Below are 17491 nucleotides of genomic sequence, written 5' to 3'. Positions count from 1 at the left end.
AGTGATGTGTGAGAGGAGTTTCCCAAAACAGTACCTACAGAAGCCACGGGCTCTATTACACTACCACAGCCGTGTCAGGTAGCTTCAGTGTGAGATCGGCTGGGAGGGCTGAGCGCGTGGACAAGGGGTTCAAGTTAAGGATCGGCGGTGCCTGCTGTTTGCTGTTCTGGCGAGCTATAAGTGAATCTCAGAGGCTATATGGTGTCTGAGGTCAGGGGTTACAGTTCATGAAGGTTATAGTATGACGGTGAAAGGTGAGAACATTCATTGAGCAACACGGTCGGCTCCAGTGGGCCAACAAAATCAATCCATGTGGGAAAGGAGCACCTCAATGTAGGCTACGTACCATCATACAGTGTCTATATAATATCGGGTTAGGTGTCAATCTAAGCTATTTATTCACTAGTCAAAGTGAGACGTGTGTTCTGACTATTTCACCCGTGAAATATGTTAACTTTAGATCATCTGACGATCCGAGCACCTCAGTCCCTGTGATTCGTCTCAGAGTCCGACAGTTGATCGAGGTGATTGGGATTCCCCTCGACTTCGGGGGCCAGCTCGTTTTCGGCCTCGGCGTCCTCATCGTTGCTCTCTGCGCTGTAGTCTATCGCCTCCAGAAAGGACGGCTCGTCCTCCTCCATCACGTAGGTTGTGGGGCTGCTGCTGGATAACAGAATAAGAGTGTCGTTAACTTTTCTCTGTAAGTTAATGAGGTGAATAAGCCTGTCACGGTCAAAACTCCTCACAGACATCATGTCAGGGCTTCGGAAAATCATCCATCGCACTGATGCTTATGGATATTTTAAACATATAATTATTATTACATTTATTATAGGTATTTCTTAAAATAAAGACATATCTTCCCTAATATATATATATATATATCAATCATGTGACCGTCCTTCACTCTAAGCTGAACTCAAAGCCACTGGAGGCTGATGTCACAGAATAAATACTCATCTACAATATGTTTCATGGTCCTTGAAATTGTACTGTTGAGAAGCACGTTTCAATCGCAAACCAAACACAGCGCTCATAAAACACTATTTAAGTTGATTAATGTGCCAGTTTATTTGGATTAACATTATGTTTGCTTTATGCTGTGCTTAGAATCAACATCAACTCTGACATGAAGCATATGTTCACATTTGAAGCACGTCATTTAAAAAAAAAAAAAGCCTATGACATGAAGCTACAAGTGGACGTCTGACACATGTTGCTGCTTAACGCGCAAACAAATCAAAGTTGATCTTCTCAGCACTCCAATGACACGGCGAAGCTTCAATCGTCACCAGTCGTTGCTGGTGCTAATTAACGACATAACTACGTCTACCTTTGGTCGCTCGTAGTGTGAATACAGCATTTTCCATAATAATTTAAATATGGATTATTTAAAATGAATAAATACATTGTTTAGTTGATAAAATGGTATTCTTGAGAACTAATTGAGTAATTGTTTCACTTCTAAATGATAGCAAAAAGAAAATATCTTGAGTTCAACGTGAGTTCCTTTCCAACAATAGATCCTGAATCTACGACAATATTATACATATTTAGTTTTAGAATCTTAACAAAAATAGCAACTGGACACAAAGCTTGCTCTGACTGGTGAGGCCGTTTTATTTTTTTTGTTCCTATGGGTCTTAATGGTTGAATGGTTGCTGGTTCTTTGAGGTTTTAGTGGCTTTAGTGGGTTTTTAATGGTGTTAATGGTCTGAAATGTGATCCCAGAGAGACAGTCGATCAGAGGGGGCTCAGACAATGATCTCCCACCAAGTTCACCAGTGTGTGAGTGCAGGAGAGAGAGACTGAGGAATTGTAAATCCGTACAGTAAATGTGTGTGTGTGTGTGTGTGTGTGTGTGTGTGTGTGTGTGTGTGTGTGTGTGTGTGTAATGATGTGGATGGACATAATGAGCATTGTGAGTAAACCATTATAGGCCATTATAGAAATTCCAAACCCAATCTCTCCTTTCTTTGGGTTACATTTTCTGTCACCAAACTGCAGCCATGTCTATACGCAGTCCATCTTAATATACAGATCCATTTATGTGCATTAAAATCCACAATTACCGTCATTCACATGTGGATAAAACCTCCACATCTCCAAACATCTCTCTCCGTCTTCTACACTCACACAAAAACACACCCATGCCCATACGCGCCCATTTACTCACTCCGAGACACCCAGTTATTCGCAGACGCCTCCCAATGGCCACGATATCATGGTTGTGATGACCTATTAAATGGTAAGTGGTACCATACCAAGCCCCACGCATAAAACCATAAACCCGGGATGAGAGCAGCCAATCCCCAGGACACACGCAAACACACAAGCGCACAAAAACACTTTTGGAGTCCCTTAATGATCAGGCCCATAAATGATGAATGAATATATCAATATTAGAGTAGAGTAGGTCAGTAGGAAGGAGAGATTGGGAGAGACGTGAGCATTAAGTGGTTTTAAGTTTAAAGCCATTCTTTCAAACCAACTGCTTTAACAAATCTGAAGGAGAGAGAGCGCTGACTTCAAAAAAAAGAAAAAGGAAAAACAAATGATGATAACCTTGGTGGTCGCGGCTTGGGTTTGGCCAACTTTAATAATTTATTTGCGGTGTTGAGCTGAAGTACGATTTGATCTGTGTGGACCTCACATCTCTGAACAGGGAATTTTAATAGAGTTGATTGACATACAGTTAAGCCATGTGGTCATTTGTTGGGATATAGAAGGGTAACGCTGGCTGAAGTTATTTCTTAAAATATGGATGAAGATTCAATAAACTGTGGTTCAACTAATAAATTGGAATGAGTCTGTGTTTAGAGTTTGATCATGATTTAGGTAAAACATCATTTAAAACTTAATATAACCTAATTTATCTTTAACTCCTTATGTTCTGGTTTGGGTGGTCTTAGGCCCTCTTTATTAAGCTAAAAATATAAATAAAAACATACTTCACATGGGTTTATCAACCTGATATTTTTCACAACAAATTTTAGCAAGCGTTGTTTGGCAAAGGGAGGGTTATGACTAATACTTATCTATTGATACGGTTTTAATGACGTCAGAAAAAAACATATTTGAAGGTTCTTTTCAGTGTTTAATCATCTATCTACTACTTTATCAATGAATTGCTTAATTGTTTAGCTAAGAAATTACAAAACACAGAAAAGCAGCAAATCATCACACTGCTGAAGCTGGAACCAGAGAACTTTAGGGATTTTTCCAGGATAAACATCAAAATTAATTTATTTCCCGATAAATAATTAATCGACTAATCTTAAGGAAATAAAAAGATGAGATTAATTTTAGTTTGAGTTGTCTGTACTCGATAAGCAACACAGAGAAGAGAGAAACAGAGAGGCTGGTTGTGAACTCAAAGACAATAATCAGGATGAACTTTATAATGAAACCACTACTGATGCTCTTAGACAAGAGGTATGAAGAACGTAAAGCTATAATACATTGTACTGGTTTGACGGGTGAGATTCGTGTTTGTCTTTGTTGAACATATTGAATACTGCAGTCCTGAACACACTTAAGTGGAAGAGGGCATGCTCTGACACTGATCACTTTAATATAAAAGCTACAAGTGACTGTGCAGGATGGCAGTGTAGGATACTCGTTTGCATGTTCATTGTGGATTTAGTCCAAATGTTACCATTCTGTTCACTGTGGCCCTGAAAAACCTCACTGTGTAGGTGTTTAATGGTTTCAGAATAATAAAAAAATATGTATTGTGTCTGTTCTGTGGTCTCTTTGAGAAAAAATGACATTGCTGACAATTATTCATACTCATTCTCCCCTCACTTCAGAGTTTTCATTATATTTATCCTGCACGATCATTGATAGAATTTCAATGATGCCCACAGAAGCCTGGCATAAATGCATGCCTTCATTTGGTTCTTGAGGAGTGCCTCCGCTGTGCCAACGGGGGAACGTGTCAGGCAGTCAGGAGGGGGAATTTGTGCAGATAAAAAGCAAAACACATTCTGTGACCACTTCTGTGACTATTTTCCAGGTAGAATTTTTGGCAACAGAAATACTTGTTATCTTAGAAATAAGGGGTTTTTCAAAGGTTCTTTGTAAGACTTGTGGGGCTCACACTCGACACGAAAGTGCTGCGATATGTCAACTGCTACTCGAGCAGCAGTTTAGCTCTTCACACCAGAAGCGAATTTCTCTGTGTAATACGTTTAAATTTAAAATCACAAACGGCAGGCTATGTTTAATAAATATAGTAGGTCGTTTTTGGAATGTGATAAGACCTCCAGGAGAACCAAAAAGAGAGATGAGGGAAGTCACAGATATATACAGCATATTTAACGGTGTATGGTGGCTGTGAGTTTCTAACCTTTAAAGCAACACGATCTCTAAATCCCCTCACAGCAGCAGCAGTATATGTGATTTTGCAGCAGGCTCCACATTACTAACCTGACCACTTTTGTCTGTGTCCCAATGATGTCGTTCTCCAAATCAAGCAGGTATTGGTGATTGCGGAGCCCAGTTAGCCTCTTCAGCCTGAGCAGGGCCACGCAGAACTGAGCTCCCATCTCCTCCAGCTCTCTGGTGCCGATCTGAATACCCTGAAAAGAACACGGACATGCACATCAAAGGCATATACTAATGGATAGATACTGAAATGTTCACCAAGAGGAACTGTACCAAACCAAAATGCCACCATCCAGCACGGTATGTGTGCAGCATACAGATTGAAAAAATTATTTCAATGTTCCAACAGAAATCTGCTTTAAAATGGCTGCTGTAGGTTTTTTTTAAAAGCTGCTCTGGGCCTGGGGATGGAGCCGCTGTCCATCTTCAAACAGCCCAATCCTTAATGCAGGAAAGCGGTTGCTGAGGAGAGTTTCCATGTGGAAACGTGACAATACATTTCATTTAAAAGAAGCACACACTCATTCAAACGCACATGCACTCACACCTGCAGCCCTAACAAAGTCTTCACAGTGCTGTACAATCATACAAGGAAATAAATACTCACTCTGGGACTCAAACAGAGCACACAACCAAAAAACTTGAATGTTTCCATTTCCCCAAAGCAGAGCTAGGAACATCTAATCTTGGCTTGACCTCAGAGACATGCACCCAAATTCAGTAGACATTAGTTCCTGCACATCTGGACAAACAGTTGCGCACAAACTGGGGGGGGGGGGGGCTTTAAATGGAATCTTTAGACTGCCTCTGGATATGAAAGATGTTGATATTGGCAGAGTTCAGTAGAAAGGAAATCAGGCGGGGATGGAAAGACAGTGAGGGAGAAGAAAACAAGGTAAAGGATTCAAAGGAAATGAGGATAAAAAAGACAAGAGGTGAAGTAAAGACAAAGTGGAAAAAAGTACTGCAGCTCCACCTGCTGGACATTTGAAGATTTATAGGGGCACCTCCCTCTCACATTTAAGGGGTAGACACAAGTAAAATGCAATAAGACCAGACACATTGGCCAAGCAATTAATTCTCAGCACAATTTGTGTTCAAGTTTGGTCAGAAAGTCAAAAAGCTCTGGCCAATCTGCCTCCAATGTGGCTTAATAATTAATTATAGACAAATAATAAAAACTTCCAGGATGCCCCTGGTATGCAAGTGGTCCACCATGTACCTGCTGCAGTGAAGTGTTTTAATGAACACTGCCTGAGACATGCATGTTTTTTGTGTTAGCAGCACAAAGGGAGTTTTTAACTGCAGGGTTTTTGCATTGAACTCCAATTAAAACATTTTCTGTCCATACCCTATGAACAAATACAATACGCTCTTACCTTATATTTGCCCTGGTCACAACCACAGAGTGTGCTCTCCATGGTGTAGCTGCGTTGCACCCCTATCTCTCTCCAGACAACAACGCGGGCGGTCGACTCTTTTGAGCGCTCCACGACAAAACTACAGCTCGCCATGCTGAAGGCCGGGGCAATTTGGGACAGGATCTTAGGAAGCGCCTGAAAAACACATGAAACTGGTTGAGTGGTTTTGTGTAGGTGTGTGTGCGTTCATGTATCCAGGGGAAGATGGTATCTGCTAGCCAAAATGTTTGCTATGGGCTTGTAGCCTGAAGCCTGAAGCAACACTCCGTCTTAAACTGGCCTCTTTATTAGAACCCTGATGAGTGAAACTGCAAACTGATCTCGAGCTCGACTGGTGAATGATAGGTAAAAATGTCCTTCCCCACTGCACAGTAAAATTCCACAGAGAATTACTGAAATTACTGAAGTATGTTTGTCAGATAAGACCTGGCGCTGAAACACATGCCAATGACTACATAGACAGTAGACCAAAAGGATAAGGATTTAAATTGAACAGAATAAGGAAATCCATATCAATGCAGGATATAATGTTACGTTATCCGAGGATATTTAAAAATAGAGAGAAATTGAAAAGCAATAACTGTCAGTTTTAAATTGCAAAAAAAATATTTCAGTAATGTAAATCGGTGCAACAATCTATTCTTAACTGAGGGACACAGGAATAGACTTAACAGACAGACATGTGGGAAGAATCAGCTGCCTGGTTAGCATCTCTTTTCTGTAAATCTTAATAGAGGTCATCTATTATAAGTTAATTTAAATCATTATTCAGCGATGTGAGAAGAGTAATTTGAAACACGGAGGTGAAGACTATGGATGAGTGTGTGTGTGTGTGTGTGTTTACCCTATATCCAAGGTCTTCTTGCAGGTCACTGGATGTAGCACTGATACTGGACTGCCAGACCGTCTCCTTCACGCTGCAGCCGTACATGAACACATTCTTTTTCCTGGAATGACCGTGGTAGTCGCAAAACACCTGTGCACACACAAGAAATAAGAGGGAGAAAAGGATTCAGGTGATCTCTTCTTCCTCTATGTTTACAAACTTGTTGAAAAAGCTATATGAAAAATAATGAATACAATACAAATCAACAGAGACAGTTTTAACAGCTCAAATTAATCTGTATCATCGTCAAATTGACATTACTGGATTTAATATAATACTGCGTTATAATTGGAAATGTCAGTGGAACTGCTCATATTTTTCAAATATGACATTATTTTCCAGCTCTATTATGAAGGACAGCGGCCTCACCTTGCTTTGTGTTGTAAAGCCATCACCCTTTATACAGTAAACAAATCTCCTATAAAAGCAATATCCCATTATATCCAACTTGCTGACACACAGCGTAGTACAGAGGCCAACGGAGACTATTGTTTATTGCAACTGCATTAATGTCTCAAAAGTAATGTGGTGATACACTGATGTTAAATTTAGTGGACAGAGAAATGGCGCCAACATTAATAAGATGTGAGGAAACGTTCTTCCCAAATGAAAGATGATGCAGCAAAGTGCAAAATGCCCCCGAAGTGATTCAAGTCCCGTTAATGAGAGGTCGTACCAGTGGTGCCCTTTGTATGTGTGCGAGGTACTGCAGCAGGCTCTTAGTGTGGTAGATGGTGGGGTGGAGCTCAGGATTGGGGTACTGCCACTGGCGATTCAAATCCTCTCCGCTCAGAGAACAACGATGACTACAGCAGAAAGGAGATGGCAGGAGAGGGGGAGGAGACAGAGTGGATAGAACAGAGCAACAGATTCGGATTGTGTGTTAATATAAATAAAGCTGTGAGCAACGTGCAGACCCAAGTACGGCAGGTGTATGCATCTTCAGTGTGTATACTTGAAAACTATGCATGTGGGTTAATTTTTTCTCTCTAGAATCTTTTTTTTTTACTCACTTCCCATTAATAACTCCATCAGGGTTCAGCATGGGGACTATCTTGAATATGTAGGCCTCTCTCAGGCTGCCTGCCAGTGGGCTGGTACCCATCAGGAACTCCAGCGTGCCCTTCATTACCCAGCTGGCATTGGTCTCTCCAGGATGCACTCTGGCTGACAGGAAGATCAATGGACGATTCCCTGAAGAGGGAGAAAGAGGGAGAGTACAGCACAAACAAAACAGAGGATTGAGGGGAGAAACTCTTATTCTTCAATTTAAATCTTTCACAGCTATGAACTACAGTGGATGGAAAACCGATTTAAGAAGCACTGGCATCCCCTGATAGCCCACGGCCATTTCAATGTAGTAAGACACGGTAGTAATGGAGTAAAATATTCTTGCAAGGATTCACTTTTAATTAATAAGGTCGTGGAAAGTAGCATTTCTGTCACTTATTAGCACATTTCTGAAAACGACAACTTCTGGATAGTTGGACCTTTAAGCTTAAAGGAGTCATCACCTGGTTTTATACGTATCCAGCCCCCCTTGGATCGCTTTGGATCAATTCGTAAAACTTATTAGAAAAAAAAAAAAAAAATTTAATCAAACATTGAGCTTGTTCTGACCCTTTTTCGTACCGCGATTTTATCACGCGAGATTACGCGCGAGGTTTTGACTGGTCCGGATGTGCATTGTATAATATGTAATGAGGCGCGCGTTGATTCGCCGCAGGAAGGACAGAGCCGGGGGGCTTGCCTGCATGCAGACTCCAAAACATAATGGCGGCGCTTCGGCGATTTCAGGTAGCGGACGGGGCGGGGTTGGGTGGTGAAAGAGGGGTGGGCTTATGCAAGTAGCCGCCACGGTGACGTCACCGAAGGCGCAGAATCAAAATCTCGTGCTTTAGGAATGCACACCCTTGTGTGCTATTCCTGTTCGGAAAAAGAGCAGAAGCGAAAAAACGGCGCCACTTTCAAACTCCAGCCTTTCAGGCAAGTTTCTACTGAGGTCAAACACAGATATGCATGTTTTAACAAGAGAAATTGCGATTTCCAGGTGATGACTCCTTTAAACTATTTTCTTACATAAACCTTTCTGAAAGGACGAGAATTAACTTCTGTCTCCAAAATGCCTGAATTAGATTTGGCAGTAAAGCTTGTCAAAGCTAACAACACAGCAGCCATTTAATGTTTAGATATTATGGCCGATTACCGACGGCCACAAAAAAAAACAATAAAAATTCATCATATGGTAATAAGAGTCAGCACAGTTGGTCAAAGTGTCCAGATTTCAGTTTATATTTAAAAACATGTCGATTGTTTCCTTGTAGAGATAATTCCAGACATAGGAATGCATAGATGCATGCACACGGACCTACAGTGATTTACTTACTGAACTGGCAGATGTGATCGTTGGAGTTGGACTCTGGCATGGCAGTGATGGTGAGAAGGGGGCAGCTGTTCCCCCCGAGTGTCTCACAGAGGATGTCCTGTCTTAAGTAGATCTGAGGGGTCCTCAAAGCCTCAAGTTTGGACAGGTGCATCTGACGATTCAATGACAAAAAGAAAATTTGGGATTTTTTTTTACATTTTGCTCATTAACATTATTATCTACAACCTCCATGTAAGCCCCATCCCTCACACATTTTACTGTATTGTTGCACTGGCTGTTTATGTGTGATTATGCCCCTTCGGACTGAGCTTCTCTATTGCTGCATGTATTATAAGCAATTCTGCATATTCACTTTATAATACAGAGTGACTGTGCTGAATATACAGTCTATATAGCAGGCAGACAAAATGTAATTGCAAAACATAACTATTGACATAATGAGGGTACAGTAGTTTGAGAGCACAGTAGTCATCTGAGCTAAGACTTGAAGGGCATATAAATTATACAACAAGGGAAACAAAACAATGGACTCTGCATCTGGAGTCGCACTGGGGGTTTTGGAGGTATAATTCTAATAATTACTGCAGTGTGATTATGAAGAAAATTTGCATTTTTGTAGGGAGCAAAATCATTACAGTGAGACAACATGGTTAGAAATATGCAAACTACTAAATGCTAATACCCTTTAGATTACAGCAAATATTGGTATTGTAATACTACCTTAAGAGTGGAGTACGTATAAGGGTAATGATAGGCAAAGTAGCAGACATCATCCTTATGACTGAAGCTTGTGCTGAAGGTCATTGTATAATAGGATTTTCCTTTCTGACCACCAGCTGCAATGGAACTCCGAGCAAAGTGATTCCTGTGGAGAAGAGCAGTCGTGAATAAATGTATCACAATATAGCACTCATAGCACTTTCACTCAATGGCTCTTTGTTACACCTGTATAATCCAGTGTGATTCACTGCAACAGCTGTGCCATAAATAAAAATAGATTGTGATATATGTATCACAGAGTTTGTATGCGTAATGGTTGTGTTGTACTAGGCTACATTATATTAAGATGTGAATCATAATATCCTGTCAAATGTATGTTAATGAGAAGGATAAACACATCTTTGATAATGTCAAAAAAACTAAGCCCTAAAACCCTAAAGAAAATCATAAAAATACTTAATGGCAGAACAGTTGTAATGTATTGCAATAGATTGTATCAGTGCATCTCATAAAATGACCACTATGTATAAGTAACATAATATATGCTCTACTTTTTAAATATGTGGTGCATTTTGTAAGGAATGGGTGAGTATTTTATGTTGCAGTACTAAGTACATTAATACTAGCTCATAATAACATTATCACTGTAGTAAACAATACATTAGTCTAGTGCTTTATAGCTGCTGTATCTTAAATACATAAATATACAAGGTAATTAAGAAATTACAGTACAGTAGCTGCAGTATCGCAAAATTGGTATGCTGCCTGAAAACCGTGCACTTATCCCATGTAACTGTAACATTTAATAAAAAGGTAATTTTGCCTTCCTCTCTCCCATTCTGAGTGCACCTACTTGTAGTAACAAATGTCTGTTCCTGTTCTGACCCAGCGAGGCCTGCCACTGATCGCCTCCTGCACCGAGTACATCAGCGCCTGCATGCCTACACACACACACACACACACACACACACACACACACACACACACACACACACACACACACACACACACACACACACACACACACACACACACAGAGATAAGTACAGTCATATTTATTGAATATACAGTACAATTCTTCTGAAGGTCAGATGGAGAAGGGCAACTGCGTCTCACCGTAGTTGAACTGGCTGTTTGACTTCTCAGAGTTGATGATGTTGAAGCGGTAGGTGGTCCCGACACGCATACCGCTCACCTCAAAGTAGAACCACTGGTGGTAGTGATTACTGTTGATGTCTGAATTCAGCACAAGGTCATACTCGTACCTGGAGAAAACATCACAACATAAACTGTAAGGGTGAACCTAAACACCATCAACTACAACTTTTTCTGTGGAGGTGTGAGGTTAGAAGAAGGTTGTAGGTTGAATATAGTGAAAGTTGACCTCAGACTTAAATGTTAACATTAGGTTGAAAGGTGATTACATTCACACTGCACATCAAATTATGCGACTGCTACTCATTTCCATGTGACTGGGATGACAATAAACACTCACTTCCTAATTTGAACTGCTTTCCTGAGGTTGCCAGACTCAAATTGAGAGTTGAACTTCAGTGATTCGCCATCGTCTTCAATCACAGGACAACTGGAAGACAACAAAGTGTGGACGACGGATGTAACCATTCTGCGTTCTGGATGTAACAGCTCTCAACATGATCAGAAAATAGACAAACGCGGTAAGAGGAACTCACCTGGGAATGTCCAGATCATAAACGACTTTATCCACGATATCGTTAGGATGGATCAACCTCTCAATGTCCTGGAATATCTTAGACCTGCAGGAACAGACGCACAAACAAACTCATGATTAACACAAGGGATGGAAAAAATATTCTTTAATAAAGAGGATGAATGCAACAAGCTGTAGGAAATGCCTTTCCCCCCACAGTGACCTTACATACACTGCAAAGTTAAAAGTGCAAACTGTAGCTCACTTTCAGACTGACAAGCCAATTTGGACAGCCATGCAAGCCCAGAACGAAACCACATGATTTCTTACTAAAACATTTGTATTACTGAGGCTCCAAAGGGTCTGCATGGAGCCCCAAAAGTCAGCACCAGGTCATGCTCATATCTTTAGCTTCACATTACAAAATATTTACCTAAATCTAGCAAATCTCTCTGGCATGGAAAACACCACAGTAGACTACAGTGAAGTGGATTTCCTTTTTCGGTTTTATCGTATTCCTTTTAATGATATGTTTTCTGATTTCTAGGTTTTATCTGTATACCCTCTTAATTTTGTATACTAAAGGATTTCTGCAAATTTTCATGAAAATGTCTCACCTCTGTACACCATATACTCTCTCCTGAAGGGGTTCCCTAAATGTTGGGGCTACATGGCCAAAGTAGTCTGGGTAAGCTACTTCAGCGTACTGGGGTACAGAGTGTGTTCCCTTCACCATCTCCACATAGAGGTCGGGGTCGTGCAGCGGGAGGAGAAGCGCTGTGTCTGGCACCTCCAGAACTGCTCCCTCATCCTCGGCTCCCTCTGAGCCACAATCTGAACCCCAGTTACTGCCTCCTCCTCCTCCTCCTCCTCCTCCACCCACGCGACGAGAAGCGATGCCCCCCAGCAGCAGTGGAGACTGTATGTGCCTTGTGGCGTTGACTGGGGATCCTTCTTGTTTGACCCCCTTTTCTACTTCTTCTCCGGTGTTCAGAGCCCCTTCCTCTTCTAGAGAGACGCACTCCAACACGCGTGCTAGGTCCTGCTCTATCTGCCCTTGGGAAGGAGGCTTGGTGAGGGAGGACAGTGTTGTATGATTGTCAGGGGAAGGAATGTGGGCCTCCTCTTTTTTGTCTTGGTCCTTGGTGAGGTGGATGTTTTCCAGTTTTAGAGGTGTCAGATGAGCAGGGGGAGCAGGAGTGGGCACAGAAGGAGAGGGCAGGGTGTGTTCTCCTTTGGTAGAGTTGCTCAACATCGGGACGTGCTTTGGGGACAGGGCTTGAGCCGTGGGCACTATGATCGGACGAGGGGATCGAGTTGAGGATGATGACGAGGAGAAGGATGAAGAAGATGTGGTCGAGGCACTCTTGGAGGATTCAAAGTTATAACCCTGTAGGAATAAGACATATCGATTAGAAAAAAGCAGACAATAAATGTTTGTGGTAAATGCCACACGCGTGCAGCCTGTGAAAATGTAATTAAGGATCTTTTATTAATGCCGACAAGAACAACGAGAGCAATGCTCAGCACTTCGTAAAATGGGCAAATGTCACGCCACACACACCCTCCAAGTAATCAAACAGTGGAAAAAAGCAGTAGAAAATAAAAAATATATACAAATAATAACATTTAATTAAATGTAATAGCATTAAATATGATGGAGAGAAAAAAGGGAAACATAACCAGATCATTTAAAGAGGAAAACAAAAGAAAAAGATACCTTGACCAGATGGTTCTATGTGAGCATGTGGTAGAAAATGTATGTGTCTCCTTCTGAGATGAAGCCAATAAGATAACATTTTCATAGTACATGCTAAAATATACCAACATACCTGAGAGCAGTGTAACAACTGTCTATAATTCATGTAATGTGATTCATGACAGTTTATAAATTGAAGTTTTTTTTACTGGTCATTTTATTCCACCTTGAAATGCACCTTGAGGCAAAAATTCCTGACCTGGAAGTCTTCAGAAAGCTCCAGGAAGAACCTCTCATAGACCCTCAACTCCTCGAATGGACGGCCTTGGTTTTTTTTGGGATGTAGCTTGTTAAGGTCCGTCTCTATGTCATCGTTCTGATCAAAAAGACAAAGGATGCAAACACACACATGTAAATGTAAAACTGCACTATCTGGCTGCATTTGGGTTATTGCTCAAAGGAATACGAGATGGAAAAACAACGGCAAAGGGAACTACAGCTCATGAGAGTTTATTTTGTGTAGTGTTTAATTGTCGGTGGATTTTATAGTGTGTGGACATTTTGAGTGCTTGGCTGGATTGCCTACCCACACTCTGTAAGGGCAGAACAAAGTTCAACACAAAACAGATACTGTAAATGCATATCAGATATAATTGACATGTTTGACATTGTGATATGAGGGTTTTAGGCCATGTGGGGAGTTGTGGTTGGTGAGTGGTTGGTGAGTTATGACTGCCCTCTGCTGGAAAGTCCATCAACATCAGCGAAAACCAACTCAGAGATTCTATCCTCAAATAACACAATCTGTAGAGTCAATATAATAAAAAGTCAGAAACGGCCAATTCACATGGATTCACATGATTTAACCAATAAGGGTCAATTATATTACATCACAACCCTTTGGAAAGTTCAATTATGCAAAACTATTGTCAAAAAAGTACAGTTAAAGCTGTAAATCACTTAGGCCTAGAACTCTGCACTGTCTCTATTACATCACTGCCAGAGAAATCTAAATACACTCAACAATTTGAACACCAGTTCACCAAAAATAAAAAAAATAAATGTTGAGATGTGAAAAATGGCGTGTGCATGCGAGTGCTAAATATTACCGTGGTGCCCTGATCCTTCTCATCCTCTTCATTCTCAGTATCGTTCTCTGTGTCCGCGTCTGTCTCCTCGTTATCGTCACTGTCATCCACCACATCATCCACTAGGTACACACACACACATATAAAGGTACATTATGAGATGACATACAAACATTTCCCTTTCTTTTTGCCCGAGCTGGGCGTTTATTATGATGGCACATAAACACTCTGATAAGAACTGAAGCAATTCTGGTCACTGAGTTGAATTGCAATGACTAGTCTGAGAAAATGTTAACCAAAAGATGTGAGCAGCCATGATTCAGAGATGAGTGTGAGATTTAGAGAACAGAAGAAATTAGGAGTATATTTCTTCAAACACATTAAGCTGGTGATCTCACTGACATGTTTATGTAATAGCAGTAGCATGTTATGTGACACTGTTCTCCATGGTATGGATATTGAGATCACTGACATGTTTTAGGCAATATAGCAGAGTCTATAGTGTATAGACGAAGGCAATTACTGGGTTGCTGTTGCCAATCAGAGCTGCCATGGTAGTAGTGTATATCACTGTATCCTCGTTTATTTTGCACTGTTCAGGAATTTACACAAATCTGTGGACATCAAGCAGTCAATTAAGCATAGTGCGACATAAAAGTAATATTTTGGTAGGACATGTTTTTTATATTAAATGGTGCTAAATTCTAAATTTAGAGCACTACTATAGCAGAAAACCACTACTTGCTACGTAAAGATATAGTAGACTAAGTCACTCTCCCTGTGTGTATTGTCATTCGAGCTTCTCTGTGCTTTGTTTACATAGCTTGTCTGGCCTGCATCACGTGTGTGTGCGTGTGTTGTGCTGATTGCTGCTGCTTTGAACTGTGCTCATCCAGCGGTTACCATCGGTTACGGCGTTGCTGACATTTGTACTGTAAGCTGCTAGTCGCTGGTTCGGCTGCTCTACATTCCCGCTATGATAGATATGCTCTAAATTTGAAATGTAGCACCTTCAAGGGAAGAGCAAATGGGGTCAAATATTTCATCAGAGAGCCTTTGGGTGCAATGAGGCAAATTAGTTACAGTGCAAGTACATAGGTCTACTAGTGAGCAAGCCAGCACTAAGCAATGTTTATCACTAACACATGTCATGTGTTAGTTTTGAGAAGTTAAAAGAATGACGTGAGGTGAATGAGACAGCAGCAGTGAGTGAGTCTTTTAATGTATTCTGAGGATGGAGTTGCTTCTTACGTACGTCTTACCCTTCTTTAAGTGCCTGTCGCAGGGCTGATGAATTTTTCTTCCTGTAAGGCACATTGTGTGCAGCAGTGTTGCCATTAACCATTAACGTGGTCCAGGGATGTAAGCTTATTTAAAAAAAAATGTCTAGTGTCTATCTGTACTGAAAAACCATCAATGTAAAGCGTGGGCGTACATGTGATATGCTGAGGCACTCTCTGGTGGTGTGCATGTGTGTGGTTGTCCTGTGTTCTCACCCTCGGGTGGCTGGCTGTACAGTTGCGCAACAGGCCCCATCGCAGGTACATGCGGCAGCTGGTAGTGGAAGGCCGATTTGATGGTGGGAAGAGGCAGACGGTTCTTAGGAAAGCACTTCCTCATGATGAGACTTGAAGTGTTGACAAGTGGATCCAAGGTCCGCACCGGAAGACACTCCTTGAAATGAAACCAACAGAAAGTAGAGAGTAGGCGAGATGCAGTGTGAGTGTGTGTGTGTGTGTGTGTGTGTGCGCAGTACATATGTGTTGCATGCATTAACTGTTTGCCACACGGGTGTCACGTTCTCACTCACGGTGGAGGAGTTGTAGAGGATCCTCATGCCGTCAGAATCTATGAACGCTTTCCTGCCGAGCTTGATGTTGGTGATGTTCCTGAGGCAGACCAGCAGCCCTTTGCGTACCAGCATGTGGCGATGCCGTGTGTCATTGTGATGCCAGTCCTGGTACAGAGCCAGCAACACAGGCACATGTCCACCATCCACTGCACGCCGAGCATTCGTTTCTGAAAGGGGATTTGGAAAAAAGGGGGACGAGAAAGCACTGATCATTTGTACTTTACTTACTTACTCTGTGGGATGGGATGAAGGGAAGCTTGGGAGAAGTCAAAACGGGTAAATTGGGGAATGAGGTAATCCATGTGGAATGATCATTAACTGTGTTTGCTTCAGTAGGAAACAGAAAAGCAGTCAAGGATTGGCAAGAGTAATATTGATGGAGGTGAAAGAGGCAGAAAGAACCAGCACTAATTAAGGATCATTATGTTACGGAAGAGTCAAAATCAATGCCACAAAGCAAATTACTCACTGGATTTGAGCAGTGCTCCCAGTGCATCCAGAGCTACCCTGTTGATTTAGAAACAAAGCAAATGGGTTACATGGTCCGCTGGGGAGAGATTCAAAGTTTTGAAATACTGTCTTTAAGAGGCAAAGGAGATGTGGCTTGTGGATGTCTTACAACACAGCATTCATGCTGGCTCATTAACACAATCGACTGCTTACTTAAGCAGGCTGATGTTCTTCTTGCTGTACGGCGCAACAATCTTGAACATGAGCTCCACCACTCCATTCTTGCCCAAAGAAATAGCATTCACCGCTTAACAAAAACAAACACGTACATTTCAGGAAAAAAGTAGAAACAGACATCATATAACACTGAGGCTTCATCGGTTTGAGATTCTGTAGTATCACTTTGCACTTATCTGCTTGAACTTCAAAAGAGAGACAACATTTTGAGTGGTGTATTTAAGTTTGAATAACTTACAGTTGGTGGAGTAAACCCTGAGAACCTGCAGGCAGGGCAGAAGCAGTTTGGAATTTTGTAGGTTCTGTTTAGTTAAGTTGATGGTGGCGTTCAGTGCTCCACTCAAACGTGCCTTCACTCCAAACTTCCTGTCTGAACACACATCATCATGCAGAGAATATATCACTAGATTTTCATTTTTAGGAGTTCAATGGGATGCACAATAAAAAAACATTTAAAACATCTTTTGAATTGAAAACCTTTGAGGAAGGAGTTAGTGTGACATTAAACCTACCTTTGGGGCCCACCTTGGCGAGCAGCGAGTGAAGCTGCAGCATAAGTTCTTCACTGGGAGGCAACTCTTTACTGGCAGTGATCAGAATCTGGAATAATATTCCCGTTCCTCCTTTAGAAACAAATACTCCCACCCTGCGACCTCTGCCTAAAGACAGAAAACAACAAGAAAAGAGCATTAGA

At 41.4% G+C, this 17491-nt stretch overlaps 1 protein-coding gene across 4 annotated transcripts in view; it reads right to left on the bottom strand.

The window, feature by feature from the left end:
• The window catches only part of agtpbp1 (ATP/GTP binding carboxypeptidase 1), a 25591-nt gene continuing 8100 nt past the window's right edge, over window positions 1-17491 (bottom strand). Inside the window, exons 6-27 of one of the 4 annotated variants that reach the window (XM_084025813.1) lie at window positions 17310-17456; window positions 17036-17167; window positions 16774-16867; window positions 16580-16617; window positions 16069-16277; window positions 15755-15932; window positions 15521-15562; window positions 14280-14380; window positions 13430-13546; window positions 12089-12861; window positions 11494-11577; window positions 11298-11387; window positions 10919-11067; window positions 10656-10743; window positions 9803-9947; window positions 9083-9233; window positions 7710-7890; window positions 7373-7502; window positions 6655-6786; window positions 5769-5945; window positions 4432-4583; window positions 1-663 (exon numbers count right to left, since the gene is read on the bottom strand). In XM_084025813.1, the coding sequence (XP_083881939.1) occupies window positions 483-663; window positions 4432-4583; window positions 5769-5945; window positions 6655-6786; window positions 7373-7502; window positions 7710-7890; window positions 9083-9233; window positions 9803-9947; window positions 10656-10743; window positions 10919-11067; window positions 11298-11387; window positions 11494-11577; window positions 12089-12861; window positions 13430-13546; window positions 14280-14380; window positions 15521-15562; window positions 15755-15932; window positions 16069-16277; window positions 16580-16617; window positions 16774-16867; window positions 17036-17167; window positions 17310-17456 (3491 nt within the window). In that variant the 3' untranslated portion in view covers window positions 1-482. The remainder of the gene's footprint in view (window positions 664-4431; window positions 4584-5768; window positions 5946-6654; window positions 6787-7372; window positions 7503-7709; window positions 7891-9082; window positions 9234-9802; window positions 9948-10655; window positions 10744-10918; window positions 11068-11297; window positions 11388-11493; window positions 11578-12088; window positions 12862-13429; window positions 13547-14279; window positions 14381-15520; window positions 15563-15754; window positions 15933-16068; window positions 16278-16579; window positions 16618-16773; window positions 16868-17035; window positions 17168-17309; window positions 17457-17491) is intronic. The other 3 variants (XM_084025814.1, XM_084025815.1, XM_084025816.1) reach the window with 3 other exon arrangements.

This window comes from Eutrigla gurnardus, assembly GCF_963514095.1.
Source record: "Eutrigla gurnardus genome assembly, chromosome: 13".
Taxonomy (NCBI): Eukaryota; Metazoa; Chordata; class Actinopteri; order Perciformes; family Triglidae; genus Eutrigla; species Eutrigla gurnardus.
Note: the sequence above shows the minus strand (reverse complement) of the source record. Positions and strands in the feature narration are given on the sequence as shown.